The following is a 12701-nucleotide window of genomic DNA, read 5'->3' on the forward strand; positions in this document are numbered from 1 at the left end:
AGTCTCATGAGAGCTATGTGTCCTAGTTAATAAAATAGGGCCCAGTATGTCTTGCTCCCAGCACCCAGTGGAGAAAGGCTGGGATATGAAACTGTCTTCAGGATCTTAAAAGAATGACAAGTAGCTTCCCTTCCAAGAAGCTTCCCAGGGGGCCCGAGAGCAGGAAATCAGTGGAGGCAGGTGTGTGGTGCTATCGCCCCCTGGTGGTAGACTGGAAGCATAGCACTTGGAACCAGAGGGGATGGACAGAAGCAGGGGAAAGGGGGGACGGAAGCAGGGGAAAGGGGGGACAGAGGATGAGATGGTTGGATGGCATCACCAACTCAATGGACATGAGTTTGAGCAAGCTCCAGGAGATGGTAAGAGACAGGGAAGCCTGGCATGCTGCAGTCCACGGGGTTGCAAAGAGTCAGACTCGACAGCGACTGAACAAATGGACAGAGGAGCACTTGGCTCAGCGGTAAAGAATCTGCCTGCCAATGCAGGAGACTTGGTTTCAATCCCTGGGTTGGGAAGATCACCAGGAGAAGGAAATGGCAACTCCCTCCAGTATTCTTGCCTGGAGAATCCCATGGACAACAAAGCCCGGGGGGCTGCAATCCATGGGGTTGCAAAGAGTCGGACACGACTGGGCAAATAAACGCATTCACACACAAAACCACAGGTGGACGAGGAAGAGGAACCACAGACCTTCTAAATCACAGACTGGTCATTGCCCTGGAAAGTTGTGCTGCAGAGCTGGGTGGAGGAAGGGTATGGGTGCCTTACTCAATGCCTGTGGCCCTTTCCCCATCCCATTCTATAAAGGTTTGTGAGTCAAGCACGGACATGGGATGCTAAGTGCTGGCTCAGGACCCTGGGCAGGTCAGCATGGCCACGCAGTGAGTGGTGGCAGGAGGGTGGGGCACACTGATGGCTCTGCCGGCCTGCCCTTCCTTAGCTGCCTGACTCCTAGATGGGCCTTGGGGTTACCAGGGAAACTGGAGACCATCATAGATTCATCTGCAGCCCCTGGAAACTTCTTCTGAAATGTCTGTACTTCCTCTGGTGGTTTGTTGATATGAGTCACTCTCTGATAGAAAGGGAAAAAAAATGCATGAAAAGTTCGGTAGGACAAGAAGTATGCTCATGTTTCTGACTGTGTGTGTGCTCAGTTATGTACAACTCTCTGCGAGCCCAGGCTCCTCTGTCCATGGGATTCTCCAGGCATGAAGACTGGAGTAGGTTGCCATTCCCTTCTCCAGGGGATCTTCCTGACCCAGGGATTGAACCCGAGTCTCCTGTGGCTCCTGCACTGGAGGGCAAAGTCTTAACCGCTGGGCCACCAGGGAAGTTCCAGAGGATTGTTTTTCTGCTCATTTTACAGATAAGGCAACTGAGGCTCAGCCAGGTAAAGTGATAGGTTTAAGAGAGAATAGGAAGCCCCAGAATCAAAGCAAGGGCCCCGTGCTTTAGAGATGTGGGCCTTAGGGACATGGCACAGCTCGCTGAGCTCAGCGGGCGATCATGAAGTGGGCACCTCAGTGCTTACACCTGGCCTGGAGTCCCCTGCCTGGGTCCAAGCCCGGGCTCCACTCTTCGGTACCTGAGGGTTAACAGCTTCCCCATCTGTGCCCAAAAGGCTGGCAGGTGCACTCAGTGCAGGGGCCAGCCCATGGAACTGCAAGACAGCCCATCCTAGGCAGCAAGGGCAGGGCTCCCCTGCCTGCATGGTGTCCGGACCCTGGGAGGCCGGTAGCCTGCAGCCTTCGGTGTGTCTGGTGGTAGAACGGGGCTCCGGCTGTCGGTCCTCCCGGTTACTGATGAGATTCCCATCAACGGGTGACTCATGGGGGATGAGGTCTGTGTTCACAGGGGAGGTGACGTCACAAGGCTTGGGCGCTGGCCCTTGAAGCGCTGCCGGATGCTCAGAACCTCCATCCCCGAGCTGGGGCTTCCCTGGTGGCTCAGACAGTAAAGAGTCTGCCTCCAATGCAAGAGACCTGGCTTTGATCCCTGGAGAAGGGCACGGCAACCCACTCCAGTATTCTTGCCCGGAGGATCCCATGGACAGAGGAACCTGGTGGGCTATAGTTGGTGGGGTTGCAGAGAGTCGGACACAACTGAGCGACTCACACTTGCATTTTGGACTTCTTTCACTTCTCCCCGAAGCTTCTCATTGCCTTTCTCCTGTGGCATAATCCGCACTGAGTTTAGATTTTTGAAACTAAAACCAAGAAAGGAAGATGTCTTCAGGCAAATTCTGGTTCTGCCCTGTGACCTGCACCCTCTAGCCAAGGGGATATGCAGAAATGACTTCTTGGAACTGGAAGGAAAAAACCTGGGAACGAAACGCAATGGCACCTCAAGGAGTTGTGCTGCCTCACGGCTCTGCATACAGGCTGGAGGGCTGGAGCTTCTCACAGAGGCTTCCCAACCGTGGGCCCTTCTTCCTGACTCCGCTTTCAGTGACTGTACACTGGGATCTTGGACAATTCAGGGAATGTTAAACATTTACCAGCTCATCTCTGGGCAGCAGCCTTGGCTAATAGCAGCAGGGATTGGAGAGGCTGGACGAGAATCAGGATAAAGCCACCAAGAATCGCTCTCCTTTGTCAAGTTTATTTTATTAAAATATACAGGACTGAATACTGGTGGGCGCTGAGAACAGGCACCACCCTCCTCGGCCGCGCCCAAGGGAGACACTTCTGCCATGCAGACATGCGGCCAGCCCGCGTCCCAGCATGGGAGGCAGACTCCTCCGGGGGCACGTGCAGCCCAAGGCCAAGGTGGGGAGGGCAGAGCGTGGTGGCGGTGACCCACTGCTTTGGCCTCTGGCCCTCAGAAGCAAAGCCTCACCAGCGGGGAGGGCTGGGCTGAGGGCCGGGGGTCGGGCCGGGAGAAGATCCCTGAGCCAGGGAACGCTGATGCCCCCCTCCCTGGGGACAGGGAGGGGGAGGGGGGCCCAGTCAGGCTGGAGGTGGGGTGTCAGTGCAACTCCAAGGGAGGGCCGCCCACGTGTGGTGCCCAGGGGTCCCCGCGGCCGAGCCAGCCCATCTCCACGGTCTTGGCCGCCCGGTCCCCGCTCATCTTCAGGCCAGGCCCGGGCAGAGACCAGGGGCGGCAGCCGACGGAATGTATGACCGGGAATGTTCCTGGGACTGGCCATGCTGCCTGAGGCTGAGCCCCTCCGGGGCGGCCTGGGCCGGGGGGAGCAGCCCCGCTCCTGCTCCCGGCGGCTTCTGGTGACCTGCCCCTGGGCCCCGCACCCACTAGCGGCGCTGGGCTAAGGCGGGCGTCCGCCTCTGTCCTCAGGGCAGTACCCGGCCAAGCAGAATCCCTGGGGTTTGTGCTTTTGAATGTTAGTGAGCTGGGCTGGGCTCGGGGAGTCCGGGGTGGGGGGTGGGGCCTCAAGCCACCCCCACCACACACACACTGCTCGTAGGCACAGAACCGACTCCCCACAGAACCCCAGGGGCCTCCTGATGCCGGCTGGTGGGGCCCAAGCCTCAGCCCACCAGGAGGGCCTTGCCTTGAAAAGCAGAGTCTCAGGCTCCCCTCGTGGGCTGCAGCCTGAGCTTCTGGGGGCACTTGTGCTTTGCACATGGGGTTGGGGTGAGCCTGTGTGTGGAGGGGCGGCCACATGGCTCCAGGACCCTAACCACGAAGAGGGGAGCTCATCCAAGCTGGGATGGGCAAAGAGGATGGGGGCCAACAGGAGAGAGAAGCCCCTTCCCAGGCCTGCTTGGCCCCCCGGGCTCCCTGGCTGCCAGGCCCTGAGCCCTGGGACCTCTTCTCAGGAACCCTGAATGATGACCTGGGTGCCTGAGGGCTGTGGGCAGCTCCTCCTGCTGCGCCCTCACTGAGCCAGCTGGAGTGAGGGAGGCGGCGTTGGCAGAGAGGTCCCGTCAGATTCCCACCAAGAACCCCAGTCCCCAGACTGGCAGCCCCCTTACTGGGTGGAGAACAGTGCCCACTGGTGCATCCCCACTGGGGCTCACACCAGCTCAACGGACGGCGGGTGTCCTGACACCCAGGAAGCACTTCCAGGAAGCAGCAGGCTCTAAGTGCCGCCTCTTTCCTGGTCTTAAATCCCTTGACCCTGCGCTGCCCTTCTGGGGTCCTGAGCTGAGGGCCATTCTGGAAGGGTCGTCGGTGGGCAGGGAGTGGCTGGTACAAGCAGGTCAGCGCAGCCCCCAGGGCCTGACATGTGAGTGTAGTGGGAAAGAAGGGTGGCGGAAGGGAGGGGCGGGCAAGTGGGCTCGCAGGGCTGGGGCCTTAGCTTTGCAGGCTGGACCCTCATCTGTAGATGACCCAGCAGCCAGAGGCCTGAAGATGCCTCTCTTTCAGCTGTCGACCCAAGAGGCCTGGGAGGGGGGTGCTGGGAGCTGTGCGGCTCTTGTCCCCTGGACTCAGCTCCCAGCCAGACCTAGCCCCTCTCTCATCTCTGTCCCTCCACCTGCCAGCCCAGATGAAGGGTGTGTGTGTTGGGGGGGCGGGGAGGGTGTTTGTGTGTGTGTGGAGCAAACTATTCACTTTGTGCAAATATATTAGAAAAAAGTTTTTCATGGAGGTTGCTCCTGGCAGGACTGAGGTTTCTTTGGGGGAAGAGGTGGCGATAGCCACTCAGGGATCCCCCACCTTCCCCACGCCCAAGTCCTAGATGACGTTCTCGAACAGCTGCATGGAGCTCATGATGTTCTCGTCCTGCATGGAGAGAGAGGACGAGAGGCCTGGTCAGCCCTGGCCGGGGCCCATCTCCAGCCTCACTGTGCTCGCGGTCTCATTAGGGACCTGTGGCCCTCCAGGGACTCTGCCCGTCTCATTGGACGAAGGAGGAGCCGGTGACACAGAGCCTGTGTCCAGCTCCAGGGTCTGACGGCCAGTCCGTCTGGGAGCTGTTAACCCACTGATAAACAACCGCCACCCACCCAGATGTAGCCAGGGCAGCCGAGGGGAGGGAGGCAGGCGGAGGCCCAGCGTCCTCCCCCCTGAAAGCGCTCTGCAGAAGACAGTCAGCTGCAATGCCAGGGTGGGGGGGACTCCAGGCTCCTTCCCACAGTGTGACCCAGTCCTCAGGGCCCCGGGTCCATCCCCTCTGATGGGTCCACTGAGGGCAGAGCTGCGGGACGTGGCCTGGCCAGGCTGTGGGCTGGCAGGAGCGGGCGGGGCAGCAGTGAGCGCCGGTGAAACAGTGCAAGTGGATGTCGGAAGTCTGCGCTGAGGAGGGGACTGGCAGGGCCGGGACGCGGGGGTTCCGAGCCTTGATGCTGCCTACCTTCTGACAGGTCTCCAGGAACTCGTCAATGGTCACCACCCCATCCTGATTCCGGTCCATTTTCTGCAACTCAAGCCATGCCCTCAGTGAGGCTGTGTCCCGCTGGGGCTGCCCCCGCCCCAGGCCTGAGGAATGATGGTGGGCGGGCAGGTGGGCATGCGCCCTCCACCCCAGCCCGTCCCCTCGGCCCCCTCCCTGGGATCCAGGCCACATAAAGCGCCCTTTCCAGCCACCTCCACCGCACTGTCAACCACTCTGCTGTCTCCCCAGTCCGCCCCCAGCCTCAGCCACCTCCCAGCAGGGACCCCCGTGCTCATGGACCCCCTCACCTCCCTGACAGGCAGCTGGGGAGGTGGAGCGGCTGAGGCCCTCAGCAAGCGGGAGATGGAGCCTCAGTCCCCCTGGGCCCCATGGACACAGAGCAGTGACCCCGACCCCCTCCCCTCGGAGAGAAGTCCCTGGTGGAGACGGGCGGCAGCGGGCAGGAGAAGCTCTGGCCGGGGGTGTCGGCTGACTCAGAATCCAGGAGCCCGACTGCTCTGAGATGAGGGTCAGCAGGTGGGGGGCACAGGGATGGTTTTAATTCGTTCAGCCAGCCGGATGGGGGAGGGCAGTTGCACCTCCCGTGGGAGCAGGAAGACGCGCAGAGGGGGCCCTGAGGGCGGAAGCCCCTCCCTCCTCTTCTGGCGGCCCCTCCCCCGCGCGCTCACCTGGAAGAACCTCTCCACGTGCTCCAGGGGCGCGTCCTCTCGCAGAATAGGGTAGGTGTGGCGGCCCATCATGTCATAGATGGACTTCATGATGGCCAGCATCTCCTGCGGGGGGGTGAGGGGAGGGCGGAGGGGCTGGCATGAGCCTGGCTGCCAGGTGGGTGAGCGGGCGGGGCTGCACGGGCCAGAGAGAGAGACTCAGCCCCATCCAGTCCACCCAGCACGAGGGCATCTGCAGATAGGTTTTCATGTGCAAACTCTAGAATCTGACACTATATGAAAAGCAACTATTCCATGTACAGAGTGTTCCAGCCAAACACTCTGTTTGGTATATGGAATACTTCTTTTTTTTTTGTATATGAATGATTTCTTACACACAAAAAAGAGTGTTTGGGCCAAACAAAACTGGACTGTGGGCCCGCTGACACCCTACCTTAAGGGACCACACTGCCCTCCCTTGATTGCTGGGAACCAAGGCCAGCTCCCCCACCCCTGCCTCCAGCTTCTCCACTCGGGTCTCCCACATGACCTCGTCGTAAGAAACAGCGATCGGGGACCTTGTTGACGGGGATGGAGACGTGCGGTGAGGGGCATACAAGCTCCACGCTCCGCACACCCAGGTATCCAGGCCGAGAGCCTGGCAGAGGAGTTCCTGGCCACTGTCCCCACCGAGGGCAGACTGGGCGCTTTGTCTTTGGACAGGGAGGGGAAACGGGAAACGAGGACAGTGAGAGAGAGGAGGAAAGAGGCTGGGGGTGTGCAGCAGCGGAGCGGGCAGACAGGCTACCCTCAGCTCCCCGGAAGCCGCGTACCTCTTTGGTGATGTAGCCATCCTTGTTAATGTCGTAGAGGTTAAAGGCCCACTTGAGCTTCTCATGGACTGTCCCTCGCAGCAGGATAGAGAGACCAACCACAAAGTCCTGTGGAGAAAGGTGGGGGGTGACAGCCTAGGCCCCAGAATCTAGTTCCAGTTTGCCATGTGGCTTCCACTAAAGTGCACATCTGTATAGGTGAGGCGCCTCCGTCACAGACCAGGCGGATGGCCCCTCAGGTGGATACAATGTGCGTGCGTGTGTGTGTGTGTGTGTGCACGCGTGCATCTGTGTGGTGGGGATGGCATGGTGGCTGGTGTTGATCGTCTCAAAGAAAAGACATTTAAATGTATGACTGTTTTGGTTTTTTGGGTTTTTTTGCGAAGCTTTGAGGTCTCAGTTCCCTGACCAGGTATCAAACTCAGGCCCGTGGCACTGAAGGCGTGGAGTTCTAACCACTGGGGCACCAGGGACTTCCTAAACGTTTGGTGCATAAGACCCATCCGATGCATTGCCGCTGACAGCGAAGGCCTGAGGGTGCTCCTTTCGTGAAGAGTGAGCGCTATCCACTTTATCAAGTGCCTGCATGCCAAAGTGCTTAAAAGTGAAAGTGAAAGTGAAGTCGTGTCCGACTCTTTGCGTCCCCATGGACACCAGGCTCCTCCGTCCATGGGATTTTCTAGGGTTGCCATTTCCTTCTCCAGGGATCTTCCCGACCCAGGGATCAAACGCAGGTCTGCCACATTGTAGACAGATGCTTTACCGTCTGAGCCACCAGGGAAGTCAAGTGCTTAAAAACCACACCTTAAAGACGAAACCAACAGCTCTGGGGCCCTGCTGCACCTGTGTGCAGCCACATCTGAGACGGGACAGATTATTATTAACGTGACAAGATATGAACGTCCAAGCGGCTTCTGTGTGAAAACTTCAACTGTTTTGTTAGAACACTTGGTGGAAAGCAATTCTTTCCTGTCACTTCCAGAAGGTTCGAAGATAAAGCCCTTCCTGCCCCACGGGGTCTCCCAGGCTGCTCTGAAAGAAGGGGAGCTGCGAGGGGCTGTCTGGAAGGTGAGAAGTGGGGGACAGCAGGCTGTGAAGGGACAGGGCCCTCCTCCAAGGGGCTTGGTCCCCACCCAAAGTTTAATGTTCATTTTTGGCTGCACCGCGTGCCTTGTGGGATCTTAAATTCCCCAACCAGGGGTCACCTCTGGGCCCTAGCAGTGGAAGTGTCAAGCCCTAACCATTGGACCAACAGGACCTCATTCAAACTTTTGGTTTTCTGGATCAGAGGAAGCCTATATCATGAGAAAGAAAGACTAAGGAAAACTAAGACAAGCAGTTTTGAAGAAACAAAAAGTATTCCAGGACCAGAAGAAAAAAAAAATTCACAGGAACCATGAGATTCAGGGGTTAGAAATCTGGCATCCTTACAATAAGGATGGTTTCCCTGGTGGCTCAGGGGGAAGGAACCCACCTGCAACATGAGAGATGCAGGTTCGGTCCCTGTGCCGGGAAGACCCCTGTAGAGGAAATGGCAACCCAGTCCAGCAGAGGAGCCTGCTGGGCTACAATCCATGGGGTCGCAAAAGAGCTGGATGTGACTTAGTGACTAAATAACAAGAACAGGAATAAGAATAGGGTGCCATCAAAAAGGAATACTTGATGCCAACTACAAACCGGCTCTTGCCAACCATCTCTACAGGGATTAAATCATGTGGTGCACAACTGCTGATTTTCAACACCCCCTGAAAGGAGTTCAGGGTGGAGAGCAGGAATGAGGCCCTCTGTGCTCTGGGAAAAACTGGCAGGACAGGTCTTCAGACAGTTAGGTGTATCTTCAGGAGCCAGTTTTATGAGTCTGACTCTTGTATCCCCTTAAGTCTAGAAAAGCACTAAAGTCCTTCATGGTGACTGCTCCTTGTGACTAGCAGAAAATGAAAGTGTTAATCACTCAGTCATGTCTGATTCTTTGCAGCTCCAAGGACTGTAGCCTGCCAGGCTCCTCTGTCCATGGGATTTCCCGGGCAAGAATACTGGAGTGGGTAGCCATTCCCTTCTCCAGGGATATTTCCAAGCCAGGGATAGAACCTGGGTCTCCTGCATTGCAGGCAGATTCTTTACCATCTGAGCCGCCAGGGAAGCCCCTGACTATCAGAAAACTTCTGGAAAAAATATGTGCTTGATTGCGTGTACTCCCCCTTCACCAAAATCACATACATGCTGACCTACATCAGAAACATCCACAACCTCAGATACGCGGATTATACCACTCTGATGGCAGAAAGTGAAGAGAAACTAAAGAGCCTCTTGATGAGGGTAAAGCAGGAGAGTGAAAGAGCCAGCTTAAGACTGAATAATTTTTAAAAATTAAGATCACGGCATCCGGCCCCATTACTGCATGGCAAATAGAGGGGGGAGAGGTGGACGTAGTGACAGCTTTCCTCTTCTTGGGCTCCAAAATCACTGTGGACGGCGACTGCAGCCACGAAATCAGAAGACGATTGTTTCTTAGCAGGAAAACGATGACAAACATAGACAGTGTGCTGAAAAGCAGAGACATTACTCTGCCGATAAAGGTAAGTATAGTCAAGGCTACACTGGAGAGGGCCATGGCAACCCACTCCAGGATTCTTGCCTGGAAAATCCCATGGACGGAAGAGCCTGGTGGGCTATAGCCCACGCGGTCGCAAAGAGTCAGACACGACTGAGCGACTTCACTTTCACTTTCAGTCAAGGCTATGGTCTTCCAGTGGTCATGTACAGTTGTGAGAGCCAGACCGTAAAGAGAGCAGAATGTCAAAGAACCAATGCTTTTGAACTGTGGTGCTGGAGAAGACTCCTGAAAGTCCCTTGGACAGCAAGGACATCAAACCAGTCAATCTTAAGGGAGATCAACCCTGAATGTTCACTGGAAGGACTGATGCCAATGCTGAAACTCCAGTGTTTTAGTCATCTGATTCGAACAGACAACTCTTTGGAAAAGTCCCTGATGCTAGAAAAGTTTGAGGGCAGAAGGAGAAGAGGGTGTCAGAGGAGGAGATGGCTGGACAGAATCACTGATGCAATGAACACGAACTTGGGCAAATTCTGGGAGATGGTGAGGAACAGGGAGGCTTGGCGTGCTGCAGTCCATGGGGTCACAAAGAGTCGGACACTGGGCGACTGAACACCACCACCTCCTACCTCCTTGGAGCAGTTTTTCAGTAATCTGAAGTGCTGCTTCCCTGGCAGTTCAGTTCAGTTTAGTCACTCAGTCATGTCCGACTCTTTGCAACCCCATGAATCCCAGCACGCCAGGCCTCCCTGTCCATCACCAACCCCCGGAGTTCACTCAAACTCACGTCCATAGTGTCGATGATGCCATCCAGCCATCTCATCCTCGGTCGTCCCCTTCTCCTCCTGCCCCCAATCCCTCCCAGCATCAGGGTCTTTTCCAATGAGTCAACTCTTCACATCAGGTGGCCAAAGTACTGGAGTTTCAGCTTTAGCATCAGTCCTTCCAATGAACACCCAGGACTGATCTCCTTTAGAATGGACTGGTTGGATCTCCTTGCAGTCCGAAGGACTCTCAAGAGTCTTCTCCAACACCACAGTTCAAAAGCATCAATTCTTCGGTGCTCAGCCTTCTTCACAGTCCAACTCTCACATCCATACATAACCACAGGAAAAACCATAGCCTTGACTAGATGGACCTTTGTTGGCAAAGTAATGTCTCTGCTTTTGAATATGCTATCTAGGTTGGTCATAACTTTCCTTCCAAGGAGTAAGCATCTTTTAATTTCATGGCTGCAGTTACCATCTGCAGTGATTTTGGAGCCCAAAAAAATAAAGTCAGCCACTGTTTCCACTGTTGTCCCATCTATTTCCCATGAAGTGATGGGACCAGATGCCATGATCTTCGTTTTCTGAATGTTGAGCTTTAAGCCAACTTTTTCGCTCTCCTCTTTCACTTTCATCAAGAGGCTTTTTAGTTCCTCTTCACTTTCTGCCATAAGGGTGGTGTCATCTGCATATCTGAGGTTATTGATATTTCTCCCGGCAATCTTGATTCCAGCTTGTGCTTCTTCCAGCCCAGCATTTCTCATGATATACTCTGCATAGAAGTTAAATAAGCAGGGTGACAATATACAGCCTTGACGTACTCCTTTTCGTATTTGGAACCAGTCTGTTGTTCCATGTCCAGTTCTAACTGTTGCTTCCTGACCTGCATACAGGTTTCTCAAGAGGCAGATCAGGTGGTCTGGTATTCCCATCTCTTTCAGAATTTTCAACAGTTTATTGTGATCCACACAGTCAAAGGCTTTGGCATAGTCAATAAAGCAGAAATAGATGTTTTTCTGGAACTCTCTCTAGCTTTTTCGCTGATCCAGCAGATGTTGGCAATTTGATCTCTGGTTCCTCTGCCTTTTCTAAAACCAGCTTGAACATCTGGAAGTTCACGGTTCACGTATTGTTGAAGCCTGGCTTGGAGAATTTTGAGCATGACTTTACTAGTGTGTGAGATGAGTGCAACTGTGCGGTAGTCTGAGCATTCTTTGGCATTGCCTTTCTTTGGGATTGGAATGAAAACTGACCTTTTCCAGTCCTGTGGTCACTGCTGAGTTTTCCAAATTTGCTGGCATATTGAGTGCAGCACTTTCATAGCATCATCTTTTAGGATTTGAAATAGCTCAGCTGGAATTCCATCACCTCCACTAGCTTTGTTCTAGTGATGCTTTCTAAGGTCCACTTGACTTCATATTCCAGTGATAGGATAATGATAGAAAATGATAGGATACTGGAAGAGGAACTCCCCAGGTCGGTAGGTGCCCAATATGCTACTGGAGATCAGTGGAGAAATAACTCCTTGGCTATAGTCCTCATTTTTGTCCCCAAATGAAACTTAACTCACAACTCTCAGGTTGTAGCTTTTTTAAATTTTATTTTATGAGAAGCCCATGACTCAGTGTCTGCCAACGCAGATGCGTGTTTGAGCCCTGGGTTGGGAAGATACCCAGGTGAAGGAAATGGCAACCCACTCCAGTATTCTTGCCTGGAGAATTCCATGGACAGGGGAGCCTGGCAGGCTATAGTCCATGGGGTTGCCAAGAGTCAGATATGACTTGGCAGTTTAACAACTCGGGCTGTGCGTTTATTTATTTATTTTTAAGTCGGCACTGGGAACAAGAAAGAGCTCTTGGGAATTAAAAGGGAGAAAGCAACATGACAGACTCAGAAGAAGGGTTAGAAAAGCACGTGGCGTCTTCCAGAAAGCCACCTCCAAAGGCCAAACTGGAAAAGAGAAGAGAAAAGCAGATAACGAGCAGTCCGCTCCAGAGGGACTGAAACTCGAGCAGCAGGAGTTCCAGGCAGAGGCCGAGGAAGCGGAGGGGCCGTGTCCTTGGGGATGAAGGGGAAGGCTAGGGTTGTCCAGGTCCTGCCGAGGACCTAACGGTGAGGGCAAACAGTGCGAGGTGTGGTGGGACCATCACAAGCCATCACAGGAAATGGGTGCAGTGACAGGATCCTATGAGCTTCCAGAGAGAAAAACAAAACCAAACCGGAACTACAACCATCACCACATCAGGTCCTGTCCACAGGGTCAGGAATCAGTAGGAAACAGCCTCTGCTGGAGCTCTGGTTCCACACGACAGGTCAAGCAAGCGTGAGAACACAGTGACCCCCTGGTGGTCCAGAGGGTAAGTCTCTGCCCTGCAATGCTGGGGACACAGGTTCGATCCATGGTCGGGGAACTAGGATCCTGTATGCTGCAGAGAAACTAAGCCCGCGTGCCACAGCTGAGACCCACAGGCCAAGGAATAAATAATAAATTTAAAAAACAAACGGAAAGAGGGAGGACAGAACAAAGGTACTCCCAGGTGTCCAAGGCTCAGAAATGACCTCCCACGCGGGCTTTTGCAGGAAATTCCCGGAAGATATGCT

The 12701-nt window shown here is 54.7% G+C and overlaps 1 protein-coding gene across 2 annotated transcripts in view; it reads right to left on the minus strand.

Moving 5' to 3' along the window:
• Window positions 1-2587: 2587 nt before the first annotated feature.
• KCNIP3 (potassium voltage-gated channel interacting protein 3) overlaps window positions 2588-12701 on the minus strand; it is an 88753-nt gene continuing 78639 nt past the window's right edge. For both annotated transcript variants that reach the window (XM_069583956.1, XM_069583958.1), the window contains 4 exons: window positions 6780-6887; window positions 5968-6072; window positions 5258-5320; window positions 2588-4686 (listed from right to left, as the gene is read on the minus strand). In XM_069583956.1, the coding sequence (XP_069440057.1) occupies window positions 4639-4686; window positions 5258-5320; window positions 5968-6072; window positions 6780-6887 (324 nt within the window). In that variant the 3' untranslated portion in view covers window positions 2588-4638. The remainder of the gene's footprint in view (window positions 4687-5257; window positions 5321-5967; window positions 6073-6779; window positions 6888-12701) is intronic.

This window comes from Ovis canadensis, chromosome 3, assembly GCF_042477335.2.
Source record: "Ovis canadensis isolate MfBH-ARS-UI-01 breed Bighorn chromosome 3, ARS-UI_OviCan_v2, whole genome shotgun sequence".
NCBI lineage: Eukaryota > Metazoa > Chordata > Mammalia > Artiodactyla > Bovidae > Ovis > Ovis canadensis.